Below are 18090 nucleotides of genomic sequence, written 5' to 3' on the forward strand. Positions count from 1 at the left end.
TTCTATGCTCCATCTGCAAAATAAACTCTTGGCAGCACCATGCCTGTGTTGCTGTGCTAGAACATCCATTCAAGACCAACCTGGAGAATTACTATCTCAATCACCATCAGCATGTAGCTCCTATCCTGTTTCTAATCTGGCTTTGTCTGCTTTGCTCCTATGAGTTTATGTAAAACCTAAACTCCTGCTAGCATGGCTGTAAACTATGTTGTTGTAGAGAATTCTAGACCATGAACATTTTGCGGATATTTAAGTATTCTCAAAGCTGCTCCAAAACAACGTTTGTAATGTACAATTAACACCACCTAATATTTACATATAAAATTATCTGACTTTCAGAGCCAGCTTACTGAATTTATTTATCATCCTGTTTTGGCAAGGCCACACTACAACAAAGAGACATCCCTACCTAAAAAGGAGAGGTCTGTTCATCAGCACTTTACAGCTTCTCTGACTACCTTTGTTGCCACTGTGAAATGTTACTGTGTGAGATGTATATGGTAAGTTCCTTGCCAAATAAAGGAAGGCTTAAAAAGTCAAAGAAATAAGTAAAATATGCCATATTTTTCATCATTTTACATGCCTTCCTTTGATCCATTGTATAATGCTTTTATGTGTCTCCTGCTCTCTTCTGTGTTTTTTTTTCCCCTCTACTTGCTCTTGTTCAGAGCAGTAGAGGACTTAGCTCTGCAGACATGGAGATTCCAATTCTTTGCTGTATCTTCACGACAGCGGAATTGAAAATCATGGGTTTAAGGATTCTGACTCACTAATTTGTAACAAATTAAACAATACAACTAAACTGACATCTGTACTTTTTACATGCTGCAGAATGTTAGATGCTGACATCCACAGACCTGCGGTTCAAGCCAGTTGGCTGTGAAATGATTCTGACAGAAAATTTCTGGGTTCAGGATAACAAGCCAGGTCCGAGAGCACAGCTTGTTTTCCTTGGCATTGAGGGAGAGAGCAAAAGTCTGTGCAGGAGATAAGCTGCTCCTCATGCGGAGTGCCCTGACCCTGATCTGGAGAGGAAACATCTCTAAAGGGTGGAGGGATGATGAGAATGCAGTCCTTGTTCTTTCTGTGGGACAGGACACAGGCGTGTTCACAGGCACACACAGCAACAAAATTTGGATTATAAAGCATCATGTCAGCTACAAAATGCGAGGAACTAAGAACCCTTAAGAAGCTGTTTGGACTCAAGGGTGTTGTAAAGTACCCATTAATTCTTACCTTGGTGGAACTGGCAGTGTGGGACACAACTCAGCTGCCTTTGGATTTAGTGTGTAGCTGGAAACGTTCAGGTTGTAAACACAAAGACAAGAACCTAAGAAATAAGAGAAATGGTAGCTTAATATTAGTTACAATTTTGGAAAAAAATACATTAAGTTTTGTTCGCACTTCTGCTTTAATCCCTTAGAAGGCCATATTCATCACTGATATTCTTGTAGGAATGTAGATTAGAATTAGTTACCCATTAGAATTAATGGGTAAATCTACAGCAACCTCTACAGGATCTTTTGTCTTCTACACTTAACTTCAATTACCATTTACAGATCTTCCTTGAGGGCAGGCACACTGTTCGTTCCATAGCACAATACTTAAGCTTTAAACTCTTGCTCCTTTAGACAACGGAAAAACCTAAACTGACACAAGCTACAATAGAATCAGGTCCCTCATAATTTAGAACAGAATATATGTCTATCCAGAAGCTTAATACTTTCTGGACTCTGCCTAAATAGTGCCAGGTACTCCGCTAATAACACTCTGCTCCATTATATAATGATTCTAGGAGGGAAATGCTGGTTGCATTCAAGCCATTCAAAATGCAACACTGCCCTCTCCCTTGAGATGCATATGCAAGCAGTTTTAGCATGTGGATGGAATTTCATGCCATTTTATTAAGTTACATTGAAATTACTTACACAATATCACAGGTGTTTACAGCTTTCTGTACATAACCAAATGATGACAAAATATCCCAAAATGAAATTAAAACAAATGTTGTCAATTTAAATAGAAACGCTTGACAAAAACTCAACAAAACCAAAAAGAACGGAATTCTGACCTCCAATAAAAATAGCCACTAGTATCTGTATGGTCTACGGTTGATGCATACACTGTGGAATAAGGGTTAGGCCTTAGGTTATTTTACTTACATGTTGGAAATGAATAAAGTGGAGCTGCCTCTTTTGCACAATAGCTACTTCTGCCATCATGTTCATCTTGAACAGTAGAAAAATTTAAAAAAAATCTAGGTAAAATAGCAAATTTAGGGCTCAAAAAAGGTAACTCTGCCTATGTATATCTGGAATTAATAATTCCACCATGGTTTTAACCAAATTTAAAAGAACCATTTAGGCAAGTTTCTTAAATAGCATGTAAGCTCTGTTCACATACAGGCATCCCCAACAAACCAATTTAGTTCATTCTCAGCAGCCAGTTTTCTGCTGGATAATCTCAGCATCGTGCAGGAACGAATCAACAGCTTTCAAATTTGCATAAGAGAGCTGTAACAATTCTAGAAACTATGGCTCTGAAATAAAGCAGAGACGAGGTTTTATTTTCTGTTGCCATGGACTGCTCAGGAAATTAATGGTAAGAAATGACTCCCTAGCGTAGCAAATAGAAGAATAATAAAGTGAAAGCTTCTCAACTGTTCTACAGATACATTAGATACTCATATTCCCTGTTGCACACCATTGTTCCTTGCAAAACTCTGGAGGTCTTCCAAAGAGTTGAGCTGCTCTTGTGGACAACTAGACACGCACAAGGAAACTGAACTGATTTTGAGGCTTTGCATTTCCAGGCTGCATGAATTCAGAAAGAACACATACCTAGAAAGACAAAAAGATCCTCGTTTCAAAAAACAAGCTTTCTGGTTTTCATAGGTTTAAATTCTGAGTCTTCTTTCCATCTTTTTAAAGTGCTACAAAGCAGATGAAACTTTTTCCACATACAATGAAAAAAAATGGAGTTTGAAGGCTAAAGTTAAGAAGCAATTTGAGAATATGCTATATTTTTACATTTCATTTTAGGTTCTTAAATGTGATCAGAAACTTCCAAGGTGGGTGCCGCTCTACAAGTGTTCTCTTGCACAGCAGTCAACAGAATGACTGGCAACTTCAGCTTTTTTTAAACTTCCATAAATTCAAACATTTGTCTGTGTAGAATGACTGCTGGTCTGTCTGAAGTCCTATTTAAGACCCTATCTAAGAAAAAAATCGGTATAAAGCATAATGATGTAGTACCTTTCCAAATTCCATCTTAAATTTTTAGTTTCCTTCACCATTTTGCACAATTCTTACACCTTATTTGCCTTTAAATTTAAGCATGTATTTATATATGTATGAAAATGATCAACAACTAGATGATGTATATCGTATGAAGTTATGCTCACTTCTCAAACATTAGATTTATTTAAACATTATCTGATGTACTTACTTTTTATTAGTCATGTCCTGTCCAGAAAGGGGTGCCCCTTTTACAGGAGTGTTCTTCCTACCACATATGTTCCCAAAGCTGTCATATCCAAGCACAAGTCTTTCTGCCGCACCAGCCATCACAGCATAGCCAGTTATAAACATCTATTAAAACATTTTTTTCATGTGAAATCACGCTATAATAGTCTTTCCCTCCCATTCAATAAATATTTCTTTTAACACATGCATTTTTGTCTTGTGAAGGCAAACAGTTAAATCTGAATTTCACCCCTCTGGACAAGGCCAGAGCAAGTCATATGGACAAGTTTAGCCCTGTTGTCTCCTTAGACCCTTCCTTTATCTTGCAGAAAGCGGACAGTACACAAATTAATTTAGCAGAACATCACAGGCAAAGAAAGACAGGAGCTCAGATTAAAATGATTGGAAAGAAGTAGTAAGGTGCTAAATCCTGCCTCTGCCAAAGTTCCTGTGTGTCCCTGGGCAAGGTCACTCAGGTGGTAATTTTCCATATGTAGCCACTGCTTCTCATATTTCAGAGTGCCGTTCAAGACACACCTGGGCACTATATCTGCTGAAATGTTGAGACATTGCAGCTGCTATTGGGGTGTATTTTAAAAACAAAGAATAATTAAAATTCAGGTTATCTTAAATTTCAGCAAGGTGCATTCTTTACCACATGTGAAAAACCTCAAGAGAACTACATTGCGAACTTAGGTGTCACTGCACTGAGCTTTAGGATGCTCTGTCGCTAAGCACCTCTGCTACCTGAGTAGCAGCAACACTTCATCAACATAAGATGCTCTGCCTAGGAATGCAGCATATACCTGCTCGTGTACCCCATGAGGGCCAAAATGCCCTTTGAAGAGAACCTTTCTAAGTGCCAAGAAGCAGTAATTCTGTGAAGTCTTGAGCATTTTACCCAACAACTTATTTACAGCTCTCCAGCTGAGGAACTTGGTGATTTAATCATCTCCTCTGTCCCATGGGGTGTAAAACACATTTCGCATATATCAAGGACAAAACAGTTGGCTCTATGGCTGCACGCAAATTGTTGGCAGCAGCAAGTCTGCTCTGTCCCTCATTAACCACTGCTACTTCGCATAGAGTAGCTGAATATCAGCTGTGCTGGGGAGAGATGGCACGTATCAGATCCAGCGCAACTGCTTTATTAGTTAAGGTTTAGTGCCTTTGTTATTCTACTTTTAGCACTCCTGACTGAAGATAGGATCTGGGCAGAAACTTAGTCTCATACACAAACAAGTAAATGTGTCTCCTTAGTCCTCAGTGTAGTCTCATTTGTGCTTATGGGTTTGCACTGTAACTATTTAAATAATACTATTTAAATTATGCTCACATGTTAAGGTTGTCTTAACATGGAGAACTTTGTAGAGACTCCATAATTAAAGTTGGCATACTACTTGTGTGTGTGATGCTTGTTACAGTAACAAGTTATTTTCAGATCCAGTTATTTACAAAGCAAATACCTGTTAAAAATCTTTTGTGGTTTTTTTTTTTTCAGGAGAAAAAGAAAAAAAGGAGCTGACACTGAAATATGCTTTAAAAAAAAATATCTGGTAAACCTAAAGATAGAAGTTACAGGGCCATTGCCATCAGTGCAGCAAGTACTGTGTGCACGTGAAGGATTTTTTTTTTTAAGGTACAGAATGCTGCATACAAGTCATATTGTTAAGCAATAGACAGCTGTATGACTGCTGGAGGGGTGTGTCATTCTCTACATATCAGTGATATGCGTTTCCACAGAGCCAATAGTGTGATTTTTTTTTTTCCCCACTATGTGAATAAATCAGTATTACTTTTTTTTTTTCAAGTCTTTTAAAAATAAGATTAAACAAAACTATTTTACAGAAATTGAGCACTAAGAATAGTGGCAGAGAAAACAAACAAAAACCCTAAATCCTCACCGTTTGACAGGTTTAATATTTGGCATGCCTTACACTGGTTAAAACACCAAGCATAAGACAGCACATTTAAACAAACAAACCAACCAACCAACCAACCACCCTGATCACAAAGTTCTGCCTCAGCTTATGCAGCGTTCAAGATGTGTATATATTCTTCTGCATGAGCTTCCATTAAAGCACTTAATTAGGAATTGAATCTAAAACTGATTTAATAGCGTATTCATTCCTCAGTTGCCTCAGACACGTCGTGAGAACACACTCAGGCTTAAAGACAAAGCATGCTCCCCAAAGCTTGCGTGCTGTTCCAGGCACAGGGCAGAAAGCCAGCTGACAGACCAAGAGCGACATGTTGCAAGATAAAAAGGCTACAGGGAGTGAAATAAGTAGAAACAAGAGTCCTGTCGGAGCCTGACTAGCTTACAGAAAGTGGACTCCGAGTATCCCAGCCCTGCACAGACCCGGGATACGGACCGCAGGGGCAGGACCCGACGGTGTGAGCTGGCGGTGAGGTGCAGGAGCCCCCCGGGCAGCAGTGCCCCCGGCCCCGGCCCGCCGCGACCCGAGCACACCGCGCTGCGAGGCTGGGCTGCCTCCGGGCAGGGCACGCTTACCGAACCAGCCCAGAAAAGGAAGAAAAGGAGCAGCCACAGAGGGTCCGTGCAGTTTCTATAAACGACCGGTCTCCACTCCCTTAGTTCAGCAACGCATTCTCCGGAATCCTAAAATGAAAGAAAACCAACTGTGAAATCAAAAACAAGTTCCCGACGCCTGAAATCCTCTGAAAGCACCTAAAATGCCGGACACCTGGCAGGTCGCCGGCCCCACACGGTCCCGGCCCCCCGGGCTCACCTGCCGCCGGCCCCCGGGCTGCGCCATGCTCCCTCCCTCACGCCGGGCCGGGCCGCTCGGGGGCGCCACCGGGGCCGAGGGCCGGGCCCTGCCGGGAGGAGCGCCCGGGCCGGGCAGCGGCACCGCGGTGGCTCCTCCTGCTGCCGGGGAAAGGGCCTTTTCCCTCCCCTCGCCGGGGCAGCCGCCGTCCAAGCCGTCGTTCCGGCGGCCTTGCCGAAATACAGCCCGCCATGGGGCCCTGCCGGCTTACGCTGGGGGTGGCCGTGGGGCTTTGTGTTGTCTTTTTCTGTTCGTTTGTACAGTTACATTACACTGACACTGTAGATCGCACATGGATGTCCACGTGAATTTAGCATGCGCAGAAATAACCACCGAGTTAGATCAGCACCTGTGACTGGAATGACCAGTGAATGCAGAAAGCACCGCCCGGCTGCAGCGAGCCGTTTTCTGTGCAATGCTGTCCCTGCTTTTTAGATATATGTTCACCACATCCAGCTCAATAAAGTAGAGAAAGCTAATATTACAAATGAAAAAGATAAAGTGTATTATTGTTCTCTACCTTGACAGTCAATGGAAAAATGTGCTTTTTCAGCAATACAAAATCAGCAACTGCAATAAAATGGAATTAAATTGAAGCTGTTGTGAAAATCTGTTTAAGAGTTGGTCTGTCTTGCACAGGAGGGAGAGGATAAGGCTGGCTTTGCTTAGAAGAAAGAACTTACCTCGGCGTTCAAATGCAAATACAGAATGAAATACTGGTGACAAACTAGCACAGATGGAAGTAAATTGCCAATACCAGAAACTCAGATTTAAAAAAAAAAAAAAAAAAGAGAGAGAGAGAGAGAGAGAGAGAGAGGGAAAGAATATGAATCTCTGTCCCAGAGCATTTCAGGCTTCTTCTATGCTAACTGAAAATAAATACATTTTTCAAAGAAAAAAAAAAATTAACCTGTGCAATGTTTCTTAAATTAACTTTTTCTACTGATTTAATATGGCTCAGCACAATTCTGCCTTATATTTAACCCCCCTGCACAAGTGGTTCTGACCAAACATGACAGAAAGGGTTGCTAAAAACTGTTTTAAAAGGGGTTTCCTAAACCTTTTAATTTCCAGGCAACTCACAGCTGTCTTTATCAGCACTGTACCTTTTAATGTTCATGATTCATCAGTTTGTAGAGTTTTCATAATGTAGGAAATTTAGAATGAAGTTTTAAGATTTAATACATGTTGCACAAGTAATTTTGTGTCTGTAGAACCTAAATAGACAAATAACTTTTCCTGCACTTTTCTCTACTGCACTTTAAAAATACATGAAAAAAAATAAGTCATTTTCCATCAAAATACCAACGTGAAATTTCATGCGATGCTCAATTTTTTTTCTGTAAGAGAAATTTAGTATTTTGATTATATCAAGAAAAATAACAAAAATTATTAATAACTTGTAACTTGGACAGAAGGAGTAACCTCCTTGTCTGACTGAGAAAAATCATTCTGAAAGAACAATGCCAAGGATGAAGGCTAATACTAGAACTGATGGCTTGCTAATACTAGCTTTCATTGTTGATTTGCACCTTTCTGAATGATTCTCCTTAAGCTTTGCATTACATTCTTATTGTGAATAAAGGAAAGCAGCAAGAAGAGCAAAGGTTTTTAACAAATTCAGATTCCAGGCAGATGAAATTCATGGAAAACCACCAGAATCAAGTGTAAGGTCTGCTTTTACCAAATGGCATCAGAATTAGTGTATTCTTTCAATCAGTATGGGAAAGTTATCTTATACTCGACAGCAAATACTTCTGGATTAGAACAGGATTTAAAAAAATAATAATAATATTTTAATTTAATAGTGTTTTTGTTGTTGTTGTTGTTTTGTTTTGTTTTTCCTGAATTTTAAACATGCCCGAATCAAACCTTTATTGCATTTAGTAGTAGCAGGTGGGTAATTCTGTGGCGTGTCACCAGGTGGTGCTCTGCTCCTTGCTTAGAGTTAATAGGACAGCATTCCGGACTTGTGCGAAGGGCCTTATGCAGACCACAGCAAATAATAACAAATGAGGATTTTCATGTTACAGTTGAAGAGGATACCCCTAAGCAAGGCTCAGATTTTATAAGGGTTTAAAAATCCACATCCAAAGTGTAATACTGAAACTTTTTTTCTTGTTATTTGTCCAATCCTGCCAGTGCCCAAATGGCCTGGGTCCACTAATGACTTTGAAGTTTCTGCCCTACTGTGTTCAGGTATCCATACTGAGCTTTGGGGTGATGGCCGCCAGCGCCTCACCTTGCACAGGCCTAGTGGCCCTGAGGTGCCTCACAGCTGAACACAGCCAGGACTCAAGGGCTGGCACCCCCTCAGCACAGGAGCTCGCTTCAGAGCGTGTTCTCACTGCCACGTGCCTGCCCTGAACACCAGACGGGGTGAAGCCTGCAGAACTTGTACTGGTAGCTGCAAAGGTTTCTTGCTTTTGTAACAGCCGAATGGCTGGCACTGGAGCAGTAAGGGACTGGGCTCTGTTCATGGTCTTTTTCTGCCCTGTATGTTACCTGGGGCAAAGAATTCTGTGTATCTCTTCAGTGTGAACGTTTCTATCAACAGAGAAAAGTTGAGTTTTAGAGGACTGGAAAGAGCCTGGTTCTGCAGCTCGGTAGTTCCAGCACTTAATGGGGAATGGGGATTTTTAGAATTGACAATTTGTGGCACTGATCCTCTTTAACCTAAGTAGAAACAAGATAAAATAGAGTTCTGGAAAAAGAGTACTGGATTCCAGAATTGTTCCTTTTCTGAGAGCACTAATGACTTGGCTACAGAGGTGTACACTGACTTGTGCACCTCTGATGAGAAGCTTAACTTGGAGCCTTTGGTCTCCATCCCCTGGGCCACATGCACAAGACACTGACTTTTATAATATGCTACGTTTAAGTCTTGTATCCAACTACAGCCACTTTCCTGGGAGATTAGTATGATGTGTGTCTGCATTCTTCTAGGAGTCTTCACTGCTCTCTGGAGGATGCACTGCTCCCTGCAAAGACAAAAGCTACTTAAAATCCTAATGCTTCATACATTCTGCTGTAACCAGGAACTCATGGGCACTGTCCTCTGTTTTCGATTCACAAAGTCACTCAGAATATATATAGGAGAAAAACTCAAGCTTCCTGACTCCAAGCCTCTGCTTTAATCACAAGGTTCTTGTTATTACTTATGAGGGTGGTGGTTATTCACAGAGAATGAGTCCTGGTGCTGCCAGGACAGCATTCACAGCTCCTCATTCTTACCAGGAAACTTACCTGGTTAAAACTGGGGCAGGAATGTGGGTTGGCAGAAGGTTTTGAATGAGAGCATGGCAGTTCCTTGCTAGACTGGTTAAGTGAGATGACTACCCCTATGTGTATCCCCTTCGGGGTCAGAAAAGAAACAGAGACCAATTACTTTAATAGCAGGACACAGCAACTGAGAAAGTCAATCTAAAAGCAAACATTTTCTGCCTAAATAGAGAAGGTGCAGCTGGGTACAATTTCCATTACTCTCAAATAATCTTGCTTATGTACAGTAGTTTTGCAAGTAGGCACTATTCTCCATATGTAGCTATGTTACTTGGAATATCCTGAACTGAAACACCCAGAGACTGAACATAATGCCACCTATTATGTTCAGGCTGTTAGGTTTTCTGACAATTTCCACTCTAAAACCTGTTGTTTATGACCTTGCCTTACTCCAACCATTCAGCCTGAAATTTCTCATGGCAGGTGCTAACGATTTTTGGACAATTTCAACCCAAACTATTCAGTCATTTCTAAGAATGAAAGTAGAAAAGCAGACATTATGATATCTGTAGTAAATAAATGCAACACCTTTTTTGGGTATTAGTAAAGAAATTCTTACACATGTTTTGGATCAGAGATTGGCTGGAAAAGGAGAAGAAATTCTTTCTATTTCTTCTCATGTCTGAGAAACGTCATATGCGTTTGCCCAAATTACTTTGATAAATCACACTGTAGGGTCAGTCAACTTGCTAAGTTTCACAAAGAAGCTAAGGAGTCTGAAGACTGTGTCTGCATGGTATATTCCTGAGTCTGCTTGACACTGTTTGGACTACCCCGAAATGTGCTTCTGACCTGCCACATACTCACACTTTTTTATGTCTCAGTGACTGTCTTGATGGTGTCCAGGTACAGTAGTCAAAGAAAAATGCTGAGATGAATGTAAAGAAAAACAAAAGCAGTGATTGTTTTTGGCAAACAGCTTCTTGCAGTTGATAAGGAATACCTTGGTGAAAAAGGAAAGCAGGGCCTAGGAGCTCTCTGCAAGTGATCAGAAGATTCAAAAGGTCAGTATCAGGAGGGCTCATTAAAGCACCTAACATATAGCCCTACGCAGTGAGTCGTTATGCCTCTGTTGAGCCGCAGTAGCTGTGACTGACTGACAGCCAGGAGTGGCTCAGCAAACACACTAGAAATAAGTCTTAGAGCAAAATGGGAGACAGTGATGGCAGGGGAATGACAGCCAGAGAGAGGAGCTGGACAGAGGGCCATCAGAGGGACAGCATGCAGGATTGGAGAAAGGAGTAGGAATGGATGTGAATGAGTCTGAAAGCCAGAAGGGAGACAGCTGGAAAAGTGAGGTGAAGATGGGACAAAGAAGGACGCAGAGAGCAAAGACAGGTCAGCACTGGTTTAGGGAAGAGTACCACTGGCCAGGGAAGAAAAGGATAGGTCTGAGAAGCATGAAAACTATGTGGGGATTAAGCAAGCAATAGCACAGGTCCTGAATGTGCATAAAAGATTAAGACTGTGGGGAATGAGTAAAAGAATCTGGGTCTGCTAACACCACTCCCTTTCACAGCCAGAGTATCACCTTTCCTCTGCTCTCAGCAACCATCCACAAAGCTCCCTTGGAAGTGTCCTGTTGCACTCCGGCCTGCCTAACAAGTCAGATCGCCCTCCCAAGGCTCTGATCAGCCTGCTAGTGCTGTCAGCTCCTCCACTGGATCAGCTGGCAGAGGTCTGTCCCACGTATCTAGGGAATCCAATCCTTTTGACGATTTGAATTAATGTCTTTATGATGCTCCATGTTAGCTTTTCTGTTTGCTCAGCTGCAAAGTCCCACCTGATAAAGCTATAAAAGAATATGCTTCCAGCTGGGAAACAAACTACTCTACATTATCCAGGTGATCGTGAAGGAAAATGCACAAAAGATGAAATAATATTTTTTCTAGTCATTTAATGTTTTTTTTTGAGATGTTTCACATCTTAGCCTTAAAAGTCACTCTAATTTAACAAGCTAATAGTCAGTCAATAAGCCAATAAGCCAAGTCCTCCGTTATTCCCAGCTTCCAATGAACATCAATCCCACCTTCTCATGGGTGTTTCCAGTGCATCCAGAGGCTCTATTTATTGTGTCAATTACACAGGAATTTAGAAGAACAGAGTGTACATCTCTTATAGCCCAGCTACATTAGCTTCAGCTTGCTACTACTGAAGACCCCCTCCTGTGATTTACCAGTCATGTGAATCATTCAAGAAAGGAGTATAACATCACAAAGTTAGTTTGTTCCAGTTTCCACATGAGCAAGCAGAGATCTTCGCAAAGAGCCCTTTCGGCCTTGTCAATACCCAAGCTAGAGTACAATCTAACCCTAGCAAAGTTTTGAGTGTGCTTGCTGAGCTGAAGCTGATAATAAGCTCCAGAGCTGAGTCATTTCAAGGTCTTAGAACTGAGCAAGAGGATCAGTGTTTCAGGATTGCATGGTCTTTATACACAAGCCCAGACAAGAAACGGCACTAGAGTTGTACCTTTGTGGAATGTCACAATTACAGTGTACTTACTAAATGGTCTGAGCGGTAAATAGCATGGGTGCCATAAAAGGAATGAGCTTGATTTGGAAGTATATCTGCTATTTGGGACTGCTGCTGTCCCTCTCCATCCCAAAGAGTCGACATGCCAGTACATCCGTGTGCATCCATACACAGACCGAAGAAGTACGTATATTGCTCTTCGCAACACACAGCAAAAGCCAGGGAACAGAACTGGCTGAGTTTCAGAGAAATTGAAATCATTAAAGAGCAGTAAAGATCTGTTTTTGTAAGGCTGGAGAATACTGGTTTGTTCTATAAATTATGTAAATGGAAGGAAGGACACAAGGCACCCTAGAGAGCAGCAAAGGAAACAGGGAATATCTGGGATAAAACCAAGCCAAACAGGCAGTTAGCTAGCAAAAGGCATCAGTCAGTCCATGTGGAGCCTGTAGAGCTTTCTGTGACCGATACAGTCAGGTCTAGCTCTGAGTGCAAAGCATGAGAGCTTTTCATTAATTGGGTGGAGCCCACGGCAGCGTGGTTTTTATCAAGTAACGTATTCATTATGAGGACTAGAGGGAAGTCTTTTGTGCCAGCACAACATCCTTCATTGATAGGTCAGTCCTTGTAAGCTCAATTTATTTTAACGAGGTGGATTCAGCTATTGAACGTTTGCCAGTGAAAAGTAATCCCATTGAATCCCGACAGACGACTTGGTCTGTCGGCTTTTCGTTAGTCCCTTTCAGAAGCGCTGCTCCTGCGCAAGGCAAGGAGCTGCTGCTGTGGCGGATTTCCCCACAGGATGTCACTCTTGGGCAGCTTTGCCAGCCCTGGTCTTTGCCTTCAGCAGAGGAAGGATTATGAATTCCAGATGGCAAACGCATACACAGCACATCACTTTGTTTACAGTATCAGCTAAGTGGCCTAAGTGCAATTTTGTTGTTGATTTTAATTTTGGACTTTCTGGAACTGCTTCCCACTGGTTCCTTTAGTGACTAATTAAGAGTAATGTCATGGCTTTAGTATGTCTAGATATTTGTTGTACAGTTTTAAAAGCACGTACAATTCTATCTGTATTTTTATAGTTGTCTTTTTAAAACTAAACTTTTTACAGTGTAGAGAGGCATAGACAGCAGCATATGTTTTTTCTTTTTACAAATAACAGCTTTTATACTGGGAAGACATTAGATCATCCAGTCCTTTCAAACTTACCCAGCCTAATGCTCGCAACCACAACACAGGCAGCCAGCAGAAAATCTATTCCAGTTACTGGGCCACTTTGTAGACTTCATTGTATTCTCTGCATATGTCTGGTCTCTTACTGCCATTACTATACATAGGAATAATCATTACGGTAGTGAGGAATTCCAGCATAAAGCTCTTCATGTGTAATGACATGCTTCTGTATAATTTTATAAAAATGAATGAGAATCAAAATTCCACCACAATGCACTTTAAAAGACTCAAAGACATGGCATCTTTGTTGCATGAAAAGAGAATGCTGAACATCCTGCTTTGCTCAGCGTGTTAACAGCGGGAGGAAAGGTAACTATTTGCTCACTGGCAATATATTCGCCTTCCAAAGAACTGACAAACTACTTTATAAACATGGATGTTTGAACATCAAATTTAAAAAACCTATATGCAAGTAGTTGTAGGAAGTCAGATAATGGCCAACAAGATGTCTGTTTTTTATCTGACTTATTCCTTATACTATCTCTATTTTACCTTCATGGTTTTATAGAGACACATTTTAATAGTCAGGACTTCTCATAAATTACCTGCTCAATTAAAGTTTCACCTTAATTACTCATGAAAAGAAAATCAACAGTGAGCAGAAGGCAGCCATGACTAGCAGTTAGCGATAGTTCTACAGAACGTTGATGGCATGAATTATGTATAAAGTTTATTCATCTTCACTAAAGTTATACTGAATCAGCACCGGGCCACTGATGAGAAACTCTCTCAGATGACAGGCTCTAACTCACAGAAGTTATGTAGTCATCCTTATAGGCGCAGCTGCTTTCAGGATGAGTCCAATAGCAGAAATATTTGCTGGGAACTATGGCCCAGTTCTGCGAATCCCAATTAAATGTAGTATAGCTAGAGAAATAATTACAACTGTATTAATAAGTGATTATATGCTACTGTTTCAGAAAAGAGAACCCTGAAACCTAAAGTCTTCTCCATGACATTTTAATTTTCCCCATTATCAAAAGTACCTATAAAATATCATTAAATGGTGTATGTCAGACTCTGTCTTGTAACATCCTATCAGGCATATATTCACGAAGTTCAGCTAGTTAGAGCAGCTGGATGCTAAAAACAGGAGCCTGGCAGCTCCATGTCATCGGTCAGCCATACTCTTCAGGGCTTCATCCATTTCCCTCTTGCTACTTAAGGTATCAATATATAGTTTCATCTAATTTTTAAGCACTTTGCAGCAATGTTTCCATTGATTGTTTAAGGTGAAAGAAGGAACCATTTTTCTATGATAGCAGTAAAACCAATATTTACTTATTTTGTAGTATCGTCACTGAAGTTCATTATGTTCCATTTCTAAGATTAGGTTTAAGAAATGCATAAGAGAGACATGTGAGACTTCCTTTCAAGTAATAACACTGCTTCTGTAATAACAACTAATTTGCCATGGTCATAATGCTTATTACAGAATCCTGATGCAGCTTGTCAGCAATATTATTTTGTAAAATGCTTCTGTAGTGTTAGCTAAAATGAGATACAGTATTACTGCTGTAGTAGACTTAGAGACCTATATGAAGAAAAATGTACATGAATGTCTAGATATTGTTGCAGTATTGATTTATTTTCATCATGTGCAGTTAAACCTAGGAGTGTTACAAGCTGTTGTGATTCAACAACAGAATAACAGTATCCCTAATCCATTACATCATCAGGAAAGTTATAGGATAGCTACTGTACTTTGTTCATTTTCATGCAGTAAAATAGTTATCACTTTAAGAGCTGTTCCTACAAGAGCTTTTTTTTTTTTTTTTTAGTAACTCTCATTACAGTGGAGTAAACTATTAGGTAATGTGTGATACAAACACACTTGATGTGAGGTAAAAATATCTTCTTTGAGCAGCTATTTCAGGAAACAACATTTTGCAGCAATCACTGCATGTTTAATAATGGAAAGATATTTTTTGAAAAGAGGATGTTGACCATCTTTCTAGTGACTAAAATTTGAAATGGTCTGAGCAATGACAGTATAATACAGTTTCCTGTTCACGTAACATGTTTGCACAACATAATGTTACTGATAATGCTAACTGTTTAGTGAAGCTTATAAAACACAAAGGATGTGCATGTGTCTGGGAATTCCCATGATCCTTCCTGTCTACCAGTAAGGGGGATCAGACAAAACTAACATCTATGGGCTAATCATGCAAAGGCTTATTCATACGAGTTGCCACTCTTCACCCTGCTGACCTATGAACTTTGTATCAAATTTCTGTATTTACATAAGTCAGTTATGCAGCTAAAAGTAATCCCATTGTCCGTCAACACTTGGCGCAGAAAGTAACATGCCACAGCAAACAGGGATTTAAAATTTGATTCTATTCTGTGCATGTAACTATGGTAAGAGAGTTAGAGGCAAGGGGCAATCCTGCACTGTTTCTGGCTTTACTCTGAAACCATTGAAGTCTGTAGGCCAGGTAGTGGTCTTGCTACTACTGCTGAAAGCAGAGTATTTGAAGCACACCAGGACATAGCACCAAGTTGAACTCACAGTATGCTCCCATATGATTATTTGTTTGTAGTCGCTTGCTCATTCTTGCAGCAAAAAAATGCATAGGCTTGGGGTTATACGCAGAGATGTGACCTTTAGAGAGTTCCTCAGTTCTTCCTTACCTCACTAACTGCTGTCAAACAAGTATCTACATCTGCTTGCCTCAGCCCTGCTCCTTGGTAAACTGCAAGCTGTGGTGCTTTCCTGCTCTTGTAAAGCACTCTCATATCTATCTACGTACAAGAAGTAAGCTATCTTTGCCACAAATGATTTTGTTTGTTCTATTAACCTGAGTATGGTCTGTTATGGATGAATGTAAATACAACAAACAGTAAAAGGAGAAAAATATGCATATCAGATTTAAGTTACAACATTGATATTATTCATGTAACAAGATGGTTGAAATTCTAAAAATAGTGGCCAGTGTACATCAGTTTTCTTACTCCCAGATGATATATTAAAAACAAAACAAAAACAACAAAAACAAACAAACAAAAAACCACCACCAACAACAACAACAACAAAATATTTGATTTTGTACCAGGAAAAGAGGCATCAAAACTAAATATATTTATTCGAGATGATGTAATCTGAACAAAAACATTCAACTGTGACATATTCCCCAGAGGAATCAGCTATCTGCAAAGAGGTTTCAACATTCACATCTGTGGGAGTCACAGTGAGAGCCTGATTTCCTTGAATGTATTTTTTTTGAAAATCACTCAAAAAAAAAAAAGTTTCACATGCCAGCTTTCCACAGAACAGTGCAACTTCCATTCTCACTACAACATAGTCCCAGATAAGTATATATTGTATGTGTATGTGATGATCTGAAATGACAACAGCTATAATCCAAAGAATTATAGCATGTGTGGTCTGTATTATTTATCAGACTTAAAGAGGGTTATGAACCAAGAGATGGAGTCCAAGGTAAACAGGGCTTTAGCCATTGATAACAATGTGTGTCATTGATGTAGCCTGTTAAATGGCATCTGGTCAGATCTGTGGAAAGTAGCTGCAAGTTTTTAATGCATATTAACAAGCTGTACTCCATGGTTTGTGTCTTATTACTGCAGAGTGCCCTGAAGCTTTTGTTTAAAATTAGAAGCATGAAGATACTTATTTTCCAAACATCCTTAAGCTACCTGTGTGGACAAGGAGTCTTCATTCCCTTGTACCATATTTTTAAAGCTCTCCTGTTAATATGTTTGTAAATCAAGCCACTAGTCATACCTTTCCTGTTGCAGCTTGCTCTTTAGGCTTTTCCATGACACACGAAGGTGGTACTTTGGCACTCTAGAACACTTCAGATTTCTGGAAGTATCCGTAATACTTCCAGGTAACTGAATAGGAAATTCTATTATTGCTCATACACGTTTGTTGTGAATTTTTATCATTTGGAAATCGTTACATGTAAATCTCACTTCCTTCCCTCTAGGGATCAGTGAAGGAGCTTTTTAATACTGACTGATAAAGCAAATTTGGTGGAATATAGAAAACAAAACAACTGATGTGGAGGAAGATACACTGATTGTTAATACTTGCTGTCCTTCCTAATGTTTCAAAACATTGATTCTGTAGCTGTCATGTCTCATGCCCAGACTTCTACAGGGATGGAAACACCTTTGTCAGAATGTCACAAATATTCTGGGGATTGTGTATATTGATTTGGGAACTTTGACTTAGGTACACTGTTATTTACCAATGCCATCCATTCTTCAATGGCTTTCTTTGTTTCTAATACAATCTTTTTGTATTTTGTGTTATTGCTTTTATCCCATTACACCAAATTTGGGAAAGAGAAAACATGAGATGTGGATAACAGAATAATTGGTAATAGAGGCTGACTCACCCCTATTCAGAGCCCTGTCAGATGAGGCTACGCTCATCAGGTGGACTAATGTGTGCTAGCCCTGTTGTTACAGCCTGTTGGATAGACATAAAATGGTTCTGGAACTGCCAGGCTGGAATCTTTAAAAGAGTTACAATTGACTGAAAATGGCTTTAATAAAATGTGGAGTGGAAAAATATCCTCAGTAAAATCTAGTAAAAATAAACTTTGTGTGTATGCCTGTACTTCAGGTTGAAATCTGGGCTGGCAGAAATCAGCCTGTGATTCAGGGACACAGCAGGTCTGCAAGCCATCAGGAGGTCATCTGCAAAATGACTGCAGAAGGACTGTTCCCCTGTCCCCCTCACACATGCACTGTTATGCACGCAGCTGGCAGTTGTGTGAGTGCTTCCTAGCAAACACAGGCTGCTCACAGCCGCCGCTAGCCCCCAAATCCCAAAACATTTATATCCTTTGTATTTTTCATTAATGTGCTTA

General features: G+C 40.2%; 1 protein-coding gene across 9 annotated transcripts in view; it reads right to left on the bottom strand.

Moving 5' to 3' along the window:
• The window catches only part of SLC44A3 (solute carrier family 44 member 3), a 104939-nt gene that overhangs the window by 34129 nt on the left and 52720 nt on the right, over positions 1–18090 (bottom strand). For 5 of the 9 annotated variants that reach the window (XM_080602884.1, XM_080602889.1, XM_080602883.1 and 2 more), the window contains exons 2-5: positions 5980–6087; positions 3448–3590; positions 2704–2840; positions 1237–1330 (exon numbers count right to left, since the gene is read on the bottom strand). In XM_080602884.1, coding sequence (XP_080459010.1) covers positions 1237–1330; positions 2704–2840; positions 3448–3590; positions 5980–6087 — 482 coding nt within the window. Of the gene's footprint in view, positions 1–1236; positions 1331–2703; positions 2841–3447; positions 3591–3898; positions 5945–5979; positions 6088–6172; positions 6641–18090 lie in introns of those variants that run through there. The other 4 variants (XM_080602885.1, XM_080602891.1, XM_080602888.1 and 1 more) reach the window with 4 other exon arrangements.

Source organism: Anser brachyrhynchus, assembly GCF_964034855.1.
Source record: "Anser brachyrhynchus genome assembly, chromosome: 8".
NCBI lineage: Eukaryota > Metazoa > Chordata > Aves > Anseriformes > Anatidae > Anser > Anser brachyrhynchus.